Genomic DNA, 14,215 nt, shown 5'->3' with positions numbered 1-14,215 from the left:
CACTTACACGCCAAGTCGTTGACTTAGTGAGGCATATAAAACATATAATAAAACCACAAACCATTTCATATAACATAATGCATACTTATACATATATCATTAATATACTTATCAGTACTCATATCATTATTACTAATTTCTTTCTATCATGTAAGCATATATTGAACCTTTCTATACTCACTATCGAGTATCCATGTCATTTCACAACAAAGCATATATATAGTATCATAACAATTTATTTATTATCTTTAAAGCCCTTACATTAGTACATGTATACATTTGAGAACTTAAGGTATGTGAGTACATTGAGGTTGTGCACTAATGCTGAAACCACAACTCGTATCAATTCCCTCATGGGGCACCGAAACTTAGTTCAGTATTCGTCCCGAAGGACCAGTCCATAGATCCCGAAGAACCTAGGTAAATAGTTCATATGTCCCGAAGAACATAGGTAAACAGTTCATATGTCCCGAAGAACATAGGTAAACCCTCGACCCTTGGCATGCCAACTATACCACTAGCTCTCTTATCACATAACATGGGCATTAACATTCATAACATTTCAATTTACTTATTCATATCCTTTCTCTTATGAATATATATCTTTTCTTTTCAGTCACGTACCAAATATACGTGTAATCATTGATCTTATAATCACATGTTCATTCTCTTCGGTCACATACCATATGTATGTGTAAACATATATCTAATATCATATAACCATCACAAATGCATGTATTCACATAAATCATTTCATATAGCTTTATTCATATCACATATTCATATAAACTCATATCTTATTTCACATATACTTTCCATATAACTTATATATCTCATAATCACACAAATCATAACATTGATCACCAATCAAATAACATTTTAGGAGTTACTTCTTACCATAGTAACTCCATCACACTGGCTCATCGCAAGCCAAATGTTTATTCAATAATATAAGTACAAATTAAATTGCACTCACCTTAGCTTTGCTTTGATTCGATTATAATCCTTCAATTGATCCGAAACGGGATCACGTTCTATATCTACATTATCATACATAGATCTATATTAGTTAACTAATATACTCTAATGGTTCACACTCCTTAGCTAAGAAAATGACAATTTCATCTTTCAATGAAAGTATGCATCGATGCACTACTGATGCATCGGTGCATAAAATGCATTCGATGTTGTATTATTACTGGGATGCATCGATGCACTACTTATGCATCGATGCATGAATTGCATTCGATGTTTTTATTTTAAAAGAGTGCATCGATGCACTACCAATGCATCGATACACCTTCAAACAATTTATGGGTTTTAACCTTGATGCATCGATGCACTATGAATGTGCATCGATGCACTCTGTCCAGAACCTCTTTTTGAACCCAAAAATCATCCACTCTTCACTCAAATGCTTCATATTTCATCCCCTTTCATATTCCTAACTTTCATATACATGTTTAAAACTCATTTATAATCAATTATCTTGTCTTAACCCTTATTATCTTTTCCCTTTATTAACTTCAAGAATCATACCAGATTTTTAACATGTTTTAAATCTAATTCTAACACTCCATATTCCTTATTAGATTGATGACAAGTCAAAATTATCTTGTCTTTAACCTTAATTCCTCTCCTCTTTATTAACTTCAAGAATCATACCAGATTTTTAACATGTTTTAAATCTAATTCTAACACTCCATATTCCTTAATTAGATTGATGACAAGTCAAATTCCTTCTCAAAATTCACTTACTAACTCTTTTCCATAATTTCCTTAAGAAACTCATTTTCTTTAATCTTTCATAACTTCTTTATCTTTGATTTTAGGACAACTTAACTTTCCATAAGCTTAATATTACCTAATGATCAAAACCCACTCTTAAAATTAACAAATAATAAGCTAACAAGGAATCTTACCTTTGCAAGCTTGGCTCTTCTCTCTCTCGTACATGAAGAAGAAGAAGATGAAGAGAAGATCTCTTCATCCTTATCCCCTCTAACATATATATCCTTATCTTATCTATTTTTAATTCATTTATTAGTCAAATGATTCCTCTAGTCTAAGGTATAGTTCTGTTACTTTATTAATGTAGTGAATGAAAGAATACAGTGTGGTTGTTCACTCAGGAGAATGTGAGAGGGAACCTTGACAAATGAGCACGATTTGTTTGTTTTTCAAATTTTGGAAGGGGAAAATTACGAAGAGAAGAGAAGCCTTACTCGATGAAGTTATCGAAATCGAGTTGGGCCTTTCCAATTCCGTCATCTTACATGGAAATTAGAACTTGAAAAACATGAGGTTGAACCGCATATCCAAGGTTGTACAGAGCATCCCTTACTTGCATCGAATAAATTTTCCCACTGCTATCTTTATGGAATCTCTCGAATATCGCCAACAAATTTCGAATCTGTTTCAATAAACTCATATTTTTTCTATATATCATAAAGTTTAAAAAATACAAATATCATATTTATAAATATTTAAGATTTATATATTTATATTTACTTTTTCTATTTAAATATCTTTATTAGACTTTTATTTATAATTTATTATTATTATTATTATCTTATTTATAATAATAAATATACAATTAAGTTATTATATTTTGAAATATTATAATTAAATCATTTTATTTATCAATCGTAATATTTGAATAACTTTACTATTGTTTTCTTATTTGATAATGCATATGTTTTGCAAATTGTGAATTCTCCTTTATACGACATTTCACCTCCTCAATGGATGGTGGAGATCAAATGGATGCTACAATCTTTATTTTACATCTAAAAACATTTATACAAATCTAGAAATAATCTAGGCTTGGAAAAAAAATTACAAGCTTTTAAAATCCTCCACGAGGTTCCCAATATTCTAGAATATTCTTTCTATTAAAAGAAACTTTTATGATATTTTAAAACATTTTAAAATGTTCTAGAACATTCTAAAACGTTCTAAGATGTTTCATAGTATTCTAAGTATAGTCAACTACGATTCTTATCAATCCACACCCAAAAAAAGATGAGAAATCGGACATCATCCATGGCGATTTACAAATCACTTGTATTCAACTATTTCAAACGAAATCAACTCCGAGTGATGTGGGAAAGTTGAACAGGCTCGACATCCAAAAAAAAATACAATCAAACACTTTCTGTGCATTCAAAACAACCAACAACGCTTAATCAACTGTGGATATGAAGATCTCGAACTTATATTTTAAGATAAGCCGATGAAAACTCGAAAGTTTCGATATCGCTATTGTCGAGTAGGCAAAGCTGCGTGTTTACAAGGGGATGGAGTCAATTCGTGATCGTGTGAGTTTCTTCTTGATTGACGTGAGTTATAACAACGGTGAAGGGGACAATGGAGAAGAGAATCATCGTCAATTGGAATTGAATAATGGAGAACATGGTGGTTTCAATGGATTAAAATCACCTCATAATGAAAGAGAAAAAAATGTTATTTTGTTTGGAGCACAAATTAATTGACAATTATAAATACTCTATTTTTTTATTTCAAAGTTCAATTTTCTTTTTTACTTTTTTATTAGAATTGTTTTTTTATTAGTGAAGTGGAAAATAATAAATTTCCTTTCTCGTGTCAAAATAGAGTCAATTGTATCACATGTTCTTAGCGTATGACTCTCATTTAAATTGGTCCATAAACTTTTAAATGATACAATTTTATCCTTAAACTATGACTATTATTTTAAATTAGTCCTTAAAATTTTGAACATTTCAATTCCATCCCTAAATTATGAGATTCATTCTTTAGTTTAAGGACCAATTTAGAATGAAGGTCGTAGTTTAGGGATGAAATTAAAATAATCAAAAATTAAAGGACAAACTTAGAATGATAGTCATATATTTAGGGATGAAATTAAAACATTTAAAAGTTTAGGGACCAATTTAAAATAAATGTCATACTTTAAGGACATATGATACAATTAATTCGTCAAATATTTGATTACGAAGGATTTTGATTTGATCTATTTTTTTGGATTTTTTTAATTTAGAGTTGAGGTTGAAATTTGGATTTGACCTATTTTCAACGACCCAATATCATAATTGAACTCCAAATAAAGTTTAATGACTAAATTGAAACATTGGAAAATTTAGTGGTAAAATTAATATATAACCTAAATTTTAGTGACTAATTGTGTAGTTTACCCATATAATTATCATATTTCAAAAAAGGTAAAGTAAACAAATGGCCCCTCAACTATAGAATGTTACTTTGTTGAGTCCTCCAACTATTAAAAGTTACAAAATGATCCATCGACTACAGTGTGTTTCTTTGTTGAATCCTTCGACTTTTAAAAGTTACAAAATGGTCATCCAACTATTCATATATTCTAAACTCTTCGTTTTTTATTAAGAAATTGACGGTCATCTGAGTAGGACATTAATATGCTGACGAGGACATGATAGTCTTTTGAGATTAAATTTTATTATATTTCAATCAACAAGTTAACGTCCAACTCAGATTCCAGTAAAGTTTTAATAAAAAAATGACGAGTTTAGAACATATGAATAGTCAAATGACCATTTTGTAATTTTTAATAGTTGAGGGAACTCAACAAAGTAACACTCTATAGTCAAGTGATTATTTTATAATTTTAAATAGTTGAGAGACTCAACAAAGTAACATCCTATAGTGGTAGACAATTTGTGTAATTTACCCTCCAACAAAATACGCATTCCGATTAAATGATGCAAAATATATTTAAGGGTAAACTATGTATTTAGTACCTAAATTATCAATTTTAGTTTATTTTAATATCTAAACTTTTAATTTTTTCAAAATCATACCTAAAATTTAGTTTTTAATTTAATTTAATACCCCACTGTTAAGTTTACATATTTAGTATCTAAACTATTAATTTTGGTCTGTTTTAGTACCTAAACTTTCAAAAAAATTAAAAAAGTTAACGTTAAATTTTGGACAGAATACTAAAATGAAACAAAAGCTAACCTTTAGGTATGTTTTAAAAAAACTTGAATGTTTAGGTCTAAAACTAAAAGTATAGGTACTAAATGTGAAATTTACTCTATATTTAATTACTAATTCCGCAAGCACTGAAAGAACTACACCTACCAGCAAACAATTGCGCTGAATCTCTGCTTTTTCCTGCTATATATAATCGTTTTATCGATGTGCGTTTTAGCTTTGGCTTTGGCTTCTCCGTTGAAACTGAACAAAAACAATATCCCTTTATAAAACTACCTTGATCTCATCGAACTTCCTTAAGATTTCTTCTCCTTTTTCTTTTCTCTTAACCTCCACTTTGGCTCTCTCTGCCTCTCAAAGGTATGTATCCTTCACTTTATATCCCAAATGGGTACTCCATTCTCAAATGGAGGCTTCCATAGCTTTTTTTTTGTGGGTTTATTTTCATTTTTTTCTGGTAAATGTGTAAAATGGCATATTTGAATTCTGGATAAGAATATATCTGTTTCTTAGAGATGAATAGTGAATAATTTTGGGGTTTTAGCAAGGTAAAAAGGATGGAAGCTTTGATGGGTTAATTTCATATTAGTTTAGGTCTCTGAGGAATTTCCTCATACGTTTATCGACCAACATTTTATTCTCCAGTTTGACTTGTTTAGTTCATTTTCTTTACTTTATGTGATAAGTCATGTTGATGGATTGATGTACATTTTAGTTTAGTTGCTTAGATATTCTATGGTAGAAATGCAAAATGAAATGTATCCTTGAAGCACAATGTATGTTATTATACATGCTCTTTTATGTGTTTGTTGAGTCAGGCCTGATTCATTTTTTTCTCTGTGCAGATTTTCACTTTCTGCTTTGAAATATCAGTTTTTGAGAATGGCGGCAACAGCAGCTTCCAGCCTTCAACTAGCTTCAGCAAGACCTTACATTGCGTCCTCTCGCGGGGTATTTAAGGCAGGCGCTGCCAATCTAGTTTTCAATCCCAAAGCTGTGTCATGGACTAAGCTGGCGAGTGCTCGGAATGTATCACAATCTTTGGAGCCTTTCCGGTGTGGTTTTGCATTGTCTTCAATAAATTCTAACAAAGTTGTGACGAGGGCTATGTCTGTATCCGTTGAAAATAAGCCTGCTTCTGGGTTGCCAATTGACTTGAAAGGTTTGACTTGCTATTTGTAATGTTTCTGCCCTCGTTCTCGTATTAGTTGCTTATGATTGTCGCTGTATGCGTCTCCTTTGGTAGAAAAACAATTTCCAAAAACGGATGTCTCTACCACGTTTCTGTTGGATTTCTTTAGCTTTAATTCTGTTTACCAAACTGGAAGGCTGTTGCCTCAAGGACTTTAACTAAGCTATTTTAATTCTTTAATAGTTTAAAGGCATTTTTCTAAAACTAGTAGTGATGTTTTCTGTAGGTAAGAGGGCATTTATTGCTGGTGTAGCTGATGACAATGGATATGGATGGGCAATAGCGAAATCGCTTGCTGCTGCGGGTGCTGAAATTCTAGCGGGAACATGGGTGCCCGTAAGTAAAATTATATCATTGTAGACTTTATATAGGCTTTTGCAGGGTCTTGAAAAGAATGTGGCATGCTGACAACAAAGTTTCCCTTGTAGGCTTTGAACATATTTGAAACCAGCTTGCGCCGTGGAAAGTTCGATGAATCACGAGTGTAAGAGCTGGTTATATGTTGCAACATAGTGGATACTTCCTTGAATTAATGCTTTTTTTCTGACAGAAGTTGATATTTTAGATTGCCCGATGGCTCATTAATGGAGATTACCAAAGTATATCCCCTAGATGCAGTCTTCGACAACCCTGATGATGTACCCGAAGATGTAAGGGATAAGTTTATGACACTCTAAAGAATCTAAATGTTGATAAGTTCAAATATCCTTTATTACATCTTTTTATCTTGGTTATTACATGCAGATAAAATCAAATAAGCGATATGCAGGATCTTCGAATTGGACTGTTAAGGTATGTACCAAAATACCTTCCATAAGTGCATGTCTAGGGATTTCTAAAGCCTAAAACTATTTTTCAGTAGACTCGAGCTCACATTCAAACCACCTATTGCGGTATAAGTATAGGAATCTGGTCACTTTTTATATGTACTTTTGTATACTTGGCAAATGAGATTTTTCAATATGCTATGTTATTTCCTATGTGTTACAGGAAGTTGCTGAATCCGTCAAACAGGACTTTGGCAGCATTGACATTCTTGTGCATTCACTAGCTAATGGACCAGAGGTACATGAGTTTTTAGCTTCTAAATGCCAATCTCGCTTTCAACTTTATTCTTTGTTCTTAACAAACAATACTCGTTTGCAGGTCAGCAAACCTCTATTGGAGACATCCCGGAATGGATATCTTGCAGCTTTATCTGCTTCGAGTTACTCCTATGTTTCTTTACTCAAGCATTTTCTTCCATTGATGAATCCAGGCAGGTCTTTTGTGCATTCTAGTCTATCGTTAGGTTCACTGTACATCTTATGTTGCTTTGTTGTCAAATGAACGACTTAGTGCCCGGGGATGTGTTTCTAAAATAAGCTATTGCTGGTACAGGAGGCTCTTCACTTTCTCTTACATACATTGCCTCGGAGCGGATAATTCCTGGGTATGCCTGCTATGTTTTGTTTTCTTAATACACCTAAAATGGCATTAGGTGACAAGAAGCCTAAAACGATGTGATGATGCAGATATGGTGGAGGTATGAGTTCTGCTAAAGCCGCTCTAGAAAGTGATACAAAAGTGGGTTCTTCAACTTATCTGCATGTTAATTGATTGCATATTCCGGTTACTTGAATTTGACATATTTATGCTTTTCTCTATTCATTTTCAGGTACTTGCTTTCGAAGCTGGACGAAAGAACAAGATTCGGGTCAACACAATATCTGCTGGTATGAATGATTAATGCTCTCATCTTTTATCAACATATTCAGTATTTTAACCTGAAATTCATCGCGTTTTCCTGATCCATGGCTTGTAATTCCAATGCTCTATTTTCTTGGATGTTGCAATGAGATAATTCAGTCCTTGAAATATATTGACAAGGTATCTTTAAATGGGTAGAACCGTGTATAAGCATAGCATTATTTACTTTTTCTGGCACATGGTGTCAAAAACTAAGGTTATTTGGATTTGAGAATATCCTCGGAGATTGTTCTTTTCGACAATTACACTCTCGCAGTTGCTATTTTTTCTGGTCTACAGGTCCACTAAGAAGTCGTGCTGCAAAAGCAATCGGATTTATCGACACAATGATCGAATATTCAATTGCGAATGCACCTCTGCAAAAAGAACTATCAGCAGGTTATTTTGAGGAACTATTACGACTCTTAAGTGTTACTTATTTTGCTTCCACGATTACTGAATTAAAGAAATTGATGATGGGGCAGATGAGGTGGGGAACACTGCTGCCTTCTTGGCATCACCTTTGGCTTCAGCTATCACGGGTGCCGTCATATATGTCGATAACGGTCTGAATGCAATGGGTGTTGGAGTTGACAGTCCCATATTTAAATATCTCAACATTCCTGGCGACAAGCATTAGGAGACTGATAACAAATTTGGTGCTGAATGTTAAATCTAAGATGTTTACAGTCGGTACCATACCGGTCGAGATGTCCGGTTACCAGCTGCCATTTTGCCATGAGAAATTAATGCTCTGCCCTTTTTAGACTTCTGAAGTGATTTTTGACGATTTTTCTAGCATGAATTAACTTTCTTGAGGGAACAATTTTTAATTATCCTAATTGCAATAAAGAATCGTGAACGGGTGCTTAAATCACAACGTCCCATGTCGATGTTTTTATGAGTGACCGTGTCGATGTTTTTACGAGTTATCGAAACCCGATTTGATTTAATAAGAAAAAATACACCATCCAAATAACCTGAAATGAGTAGAATTTAAATATATTTATATATAGAACAAACACTGATTTAATTAAAAATAGCAACTATAAGATAAACCGAAACTCTCGTCAAGGAAACTCGATATAGATTTACGGGCACAAAACAGCTTCTGATTTTTACATATATCTGAAACCTTGCAGCAAACCAGAGTAAGGAGAGAGGATAAAAAATCAAACAAAATGTGTACTTATAAACTTCTAAATGGTCAGACATATGAGAACTAGCATCTAAAAGATTAATGATACAAGCATTTTCCTACCTTAGTTTAAATTAAGGTTACAATAAAACTAAATCCAATGAGCCAGATAACTAAAAGGATAAGACATTACCTTAGCTGGTAGAAGGTCAGGAGGATTAAACAAGATACAAGCACTCGAAGTTGACAATGCTGCTGCTACGATGGGATATACAGAAGTTGTGGCTAAAATTGCATGTCGTTAACCCCCCCCCAAACCCCCAAACTTGCTTTGACGACTATCACTCGTTGGTTGGTCATTTATTGCCATCAGACCCTTCGATCATCCTACCTTCACCCATCTCATCGTACTGCCGCTTTCTCCACTCTTTCTTGATCCATTGATTGCCCTTGTGAGAGTCGGTGCTCTCCATCTGCTTTTATGCCAAACAAATAAATGAAGTTAAAAGATGCTGTTCATGAATATAGTTATAAAACTCACTGTTTTGAACCACATGGCGTTAAACAAGTCAATCTTTTTTTTCTTGCTGCTGTCGAAGTTGCAGAAACAGAAGTAAATTGATATACTGAATAACGAGACAGGCTAAAGCTCCACCAAAAAGACGACAGCTATGAACTAAATATCATATCCTCCATTTGAAATTTATATCATTTGCATTCGGGAATGGAAGTGAGAAAAACAATAATTAATTGAAAATTTGTACACCTTGGGAAAAAGTAAATTGAGCATGAAAAGCTACAACCATATTAGAACAGATGATGAAGCATCCTTACTTTTACTGTAAGCATATCATAATTATATGTAATCAGTCATTACCACTTTCATCATCAGATGCATCTTCAAGCCTAGCAATTGCATCAACCAGCGCTTGTTCGTGCTCCTACAATGATAACATATCCGTCGTGATTACTGCAACAGCTTATGCAGTACCCAAAAAAAAAGGAAAATACTTACTTTCAGCACTTTCTTTGCTTTCTCAGTCTCTAGGGGATCAGGATGGCTTGCGCCAAAAACTTTTTCCACCTGTTGAACTTGACACAATTATAAAGGAAAAAAAATACACACACCACACGAGACAATTGCAGTCTATAGATGAGCTTCCAATAGAAACTATACCTCCTTAATTAGAGTATCTGTATGAAGTATCTCAATATCACCCAAAGCCTTCCTTCCAATGCCATTTTGCTTAGAAGGAAAATCTTTTTTGGCACCCTTTAAACTTCCCCGACCTCTTCCTGCTCCAGCAACCCTGCCACCACGAGCCATGGACTTCTTAACCCCTTGGCCTGGTCCTGGACGACCACCTCTATGGGATATTCCAGGATCTTCACCTTCCCATCTAATGTCTTCAGGAGATATCTGCCATTATTGTATTGTATTGTATGATCGAAAAGGACAGGAAAATAAAATATCATTTTTAATCTTTTATTGCTCTATGATCAAGAATAAAAAGTATGAACAGATGGTAAAAGACATCCTAGGCAGTAACAAAAACAATGAGACATTAAAATTATGACTTCAGCATGCAGTAATACAAGCCTAAGACAATGTTATTTACATGATCATAGATATAGCAGTTCTAAAACATGGATCCTATCCTATAAATGTAATGCACAACCATTAATTTGGAGCCAATTGTGAAGATATGCAGAAGGTTTATGAAAAAGATTGGAACAATAAGCATGAAAATTGCTGAATTACAAGACCCTCGTTCACATTAGTAGATACTAGATATACCAAAATGCGTTGAACAGTTACTTGCAAGCCTCCTAAATGTACAATTCTAGACAATACATACAGTGATTGAAATCATATTGATCATTGGCTATGCTTGAAAATATAATGGAACTCTATGAGATATAAACATAGCTCACGGAAAATATGGATTCAAGAGGCAAGGATGGACTAGCACATAAATTCTGCAATATCCGATAAGAGGAATAAAGGTTGTTGAGAAACATATGCAACAAGCTTAAGGGTTGGTAAGTTAAAAACGGTATGTAACAAACTAATTGAAAGTAAATCAGTTCAAAAGATCAACAATGTATTGTAAGTAATCGCGTAAGGATACAACAATTCTACCTCTTTGAGATTGACCCATTCCCAGGTTTCATCTGCCGTATTGATATCATAAACCAAAGCATGCCTCCCCTATCAATATTGAGACATAGGATTACAAAGAGATCCAGTAATTAACAGCTTAAAGGATTATTAACAGTGAAGTATACCTCAACTCGGTTAAAGTCTGTTATAACAGCTTCATAGAAATGGTTATCTTCAGGCCACCTAGTCCAAACTTTCCTTCCAATTAACGGATCATATGGTGCAGCTTCGGCAGTTTCATTAGTTGCAAAAGCCCCTGAAGAAGAACGATTAAGAGCCTGGGGAGTTTCAGGAACACCTGTGGAAGGGTACCGTGTCGACTTCATAGAGGATGCAACATAAGATACATAACCAGTAAGTGATTAAAACAGAATATGCATATCTCAATCATCAACATTTCTCATGTCACTTGAAACCATTTAACTTACTAATTTTGACTTCTTGCTCTTTGTTCCTAGGGGAGGACCCCGTCTCATGGCCGATGACGATGGTTGCATAGATGGATGCAATGCAGGAGATGGTCCACCCATAGATAATGAAGCTCCAGTCTGTGACGTTTTCAGCTTTTTGCGTGATCCTGATACAGTTGGACTAGGTAAAGGGTCATGAATAGGCTGACTGGTACTGAGCATTCCAGGCTGGAGCCCACTCATCGTTCTCCATTCCCTAATAGTAATGATTGATCATAGTTCCCATCACAATTCAGAGATAACCAGAAATCATTAATAAAAGCTGATCAGAAGAGCACATTGGTATAATCAGACCTTATCCTAAGAATCATGTCATCAGCATTAACCGTCAATAGAAGTTCCCTATGTTCCTCATCAGATACTCTCAACTCCTTTCTGAGTTCAGTAATTAAACTTTCCTTCCCCTGTAAGAGACAACATGTTAGGTTTATATCTTTAAAACCTATGAAATGATCTTAAATATGAAAAAATATTGAATAATATACCCAAGTTAAAGCATCTGCTTGAGCTTTGAAGGCCCGTAAGACCGAACAGTATGCTTCCAGCTCAATGAGATGGATTTGAGTTTCCATGTCACCATGCATTCGAGGCAAAGGAGCAGAACCTACAACTGCTGATCTTCCATTCCCAGCAGCAGTGCGACCCCCTCTATGAAACCGATTTTGATGTGAAGGAGGGAAGTCATCATCTGTTCCTGCAGTTGTGTAACAGTGTAAGCTCATATAGATTCATTATTTAAGTTTATAGGATGTCAAAATATCTATGGAAGGGTTCACAAGGAATAATACCTATTATACTCGAAAGAAATCTGATACAGAATCTTTCATAAAGTTACAAACTGTTAAATTGTTTCTTGAAATCTCTCATTAATGAACATTTCAGAACACTTCGAATAATGTAGAAATTATAAGATTGAGAAAGAGAAGCAGGTGTGCAAGAAATCTTTGGCAAATACAAACTAATATTAGATTGACTAGCATGTTTCATGAACCCTAAATGCTCAAGATTAGCCAAGGAAAGCCATATAACTTTTGTGCCAATTAACCAAGCCAAAGAAACCAAGTTCTTTTCATCTCAAAATCATCAGATTACAACGAAAAATAAAGATAAAATGAAAAAAAAAATCTTTAAACTCAACTCACCGCTACTATCAGAAAGTGCATAATCCATGATAGCTCCTTCAAATTTCAATCTTCACTAATGCTATGAAAACACTTGAATCCAACAGAAGAACCAGAATCAAGCTAATAAGTGTTGAGAAAAACAAGGTACAAATACCTTGAAACAATCAACAAAAACCCAAATTAGTCATAAATTCAGCCAACCGGAACATCCCTGCTATCCGAATTTTCTGTACTACAAGACTTCGCAGCTTCCGATTATACCCTAGCTGAATGCAAGATCCTTATAGTATGCCTTTAAAATATTATGCTTAGAAATTGTAATTGTAACATTCTGCTTCAAACTAGCTATGGAATCAATAAAAATAGAAAGAAAGCGATGGTTCTTGCAGCATTTTAGAATTTCAAATTTGTGAGGCTTCTGGATTAAGGAGTTTGCCTTCGTAAATGCTCCTAGTTATGCATCAAATGCCAATTATTCAGGTATCAATTAGTTACTTCTAACTTTTTTCCTTGTATAATCTACCTTAGGACATGGTAGCAAATAACAGCTGGAAACATTACAAATTAACTTTTTTAGAAGAATAAATACATGATTTTCCACTTCAGCATATAGCAATTATGTTAAGATTGGCATTGTAGTTTAGCCATTAGATCATTTTTACTGAATTGATGCTTTTGACTTTTAATTTACTTCAACTCTTGCAATTTTCTTTTCATGAAGCAAATGACAAATAGTCAAAACCAAAAAAAAAAACATGAACTCAAATCAAACTCGTTGAAACAAAAACCCTAATTACTAAATACATGATCTTAATTAAGAAGACAAAGATAACTCAGAGGTATCAACTTTCAACTCTAATCAAGCTTCACAATTCTTTCATCCAGTCTAACCGCCATAACACTAAACCGGGATAATAAAAAAACTAGAATCGATTTTATGTCAAGTTCACCGAAGAGAACCCTAAATTCACACACACAAAATTACGCTCCAACAATTAATCAAAGAAAATCACAAACCTTAAGAGCTTACCTTTCCTGTCCAAACCCCTCCTATTCAGAGAACGGAAAGAAAATTATTTCACACAACATTCTTCAAAATTTAACCAAAATTTACTTGAAATAAGCTTAGGCAGCAATAAAATTCAACGAATCACTTTCAAAAGCTAAACTTCGAGATGCTCCAACGCTGTAAAAACGTATCTTTCTCCGAAAGTTCCTTCGAATCCCCAAGCAATAAAAAGATTGAATAAAATAAGCTCCCGACAAATTGATTCGATAATCGAACACGTCCCTTTCAGAAAGAAATTATGTTTCTAATTCGAGTAACTACTGGGATTTAAAGGAATTAGGGAGAAATTTGGATATGGAAATTAGGGATGAAACTAGGGTTTAGAGAGTGAATTTTTGTTTGACGATATTTGGTTTGGATTGAGAGAGGAGAGA

The 14,215-nt window shown here is 33.9% G+C and overlaps 2 protein-coding genes across 3 annotated transcripts; one reads left to right on the top strand and one right to left on the bottom strand.

The window, feature by feature from the left end:
- Nucleotides 1–5,161: 5,161 nt before the first annotated feature.
- Nucleotides 5,162–8,672, top strand: LOC120142438 (enoyl-[acyl-carrier-protein] reductase [NADH], chloroplastic-like). Its single transcript, XM_039157139.1, has 13 exons — nucleotides 5,162–5,316; nucleotides 5,802–6,118; nucleotides 6,375–6,484; nucleotides 6,577–6,632; nucleotides 6,714–6,798; nucleotides 6,893–6,940; nucleotides 7,139–7,213; nucleotides 7,295–7,406; nucleotides 7,529–7,580; nucleotides 7,663–7,714; nucleotides 7,806–7,863; nucleotides 8,177–8,275; nucleotides 8,362–8,672. The coding sequence occupies exons 2-13, from the start codon at nucleotides 5,839–5,841 to the stop codon at nucleotides 8,514–8,516; spliced, it is 1,182 nt and encodes a 393-aa protein (XP_039013070.1). The 5' UTR covers nucleotides 5,162–5,316; nucleotides 5,802–5,838; the 3' UTR covers nucleotides 8,517–8,672.
- A 369-nt stretch (nucleotides 8,673–9,041) lies between these two features.
- LOC120142375 (protein EMSY-LIKE 3-like) lies at nucleotides 9,042–14,215 on the bottom strand. Of its 2 annotated transcripts, XM_039157080.1 has the most exons (11): nucleotides 13,803–14,215; nucleotides 12,791–12,926; nucleotides 12,134–12,342; nucleotides 11,943–12,052; nucleotides 11,607–11,844; nucleotides 11,304–11,498; nucleotides 11,158–11,226; nucleotides 10,192–10,434; nucleotides 10,030–10,098; nucleotides 9,892–9,955; nucleotides 9,042–9,490 (listed from the first exon to the last, which is right to left on the bottom strand). In XM_039157080.1, exons 2-11 carry the CDS (start codon nucleotides 12,816–12,818, stop codon nucleotides 9,417–9,419), a joined length of 1,299 nt encoding a protein of 432 aa, XP_039013011.1. In that variant the 5' UTR covers nucleotides 12,819–12,926; nucleotides 13,803–14,215; the 3' UTR covers nucleotides 9,042–9,416. The 2 variants fall into 2 exon arrangements, with proteins under 2 accessions (XP_039013011.1, XP_039013012.1); XM_039157081.1 differs by lacking the exons at nucleotides 9,042–9,490; nucleotides 9,892–9,955; nucleotides 10,030–10,098; nucleotides 10,192–10,434 and adding an exon at nucleotides 10,887–11,003.

Source organism: Hibiscus syriacus, unplaced genomic scaffold (genome assembly GCF_006381635.1).
Source record: "Hibiscus syriacus cultivar Baekdansim isolate YM2019G1 unplaced genomic scaffold, ASM638163v2 tig00110828_pilon, whole genome shotgun sequence".
NCBI lineage: Eukaryota > Viridiplantae > Streptophyta > Magnoliopsida > Malvales > Malvaceae > Hibiscus > Hibiscus syriacus.
The sequence above is the reverse complement of the archived record's forward strand: the minus strand, read 5'-3'. Positions and strand labels throughout refer to the sequence as shown.

Bases quoted from the DNA above. Each gene is read 5' to 3' on its own strand.
- LOC120142438 (XM_039157139.1), top strand. From the start codon at position 5,839: ATGGCGGCAACAGCAGCTTCCAGCCTTCAACTAGCTTCAGCAAGACCT. The intron at 6,941-7,138 runs GTATGTACCAAA...TATGTGTTACAG, and splicing joins CTTCGAATTGGACTGTTAAG to GAAGTTGCTGAATCCGTCAA. The intron at 7,864-8,176 runs GTATGAATGATT...TCTGGTCTACAG, and splicing joins GGTCAACACAATATCTGCTG to GTCCACTAAGAAGTCGTGCT.
- LOC120142375 (XM_039157080.1), bottom strand. From the start codon at position 12,818: ATGGATTATGCACTTTCTGATAGTAGCG. The intron at 10,099-10,191 runs GTATAGTTTCTA...CAAGTTCAACAG, and splicing joins CAGATACTCTAATTAAGGAG to GTGGAAAAAGTTTTTGGCGC. The intron at 9,491-9,891 runs GTAATGACTGAT...TTGGCATAAAAG, and splicing joins TGCATCTGATGATGAAAGTG to CAGATGGAGAGCACCGACTC.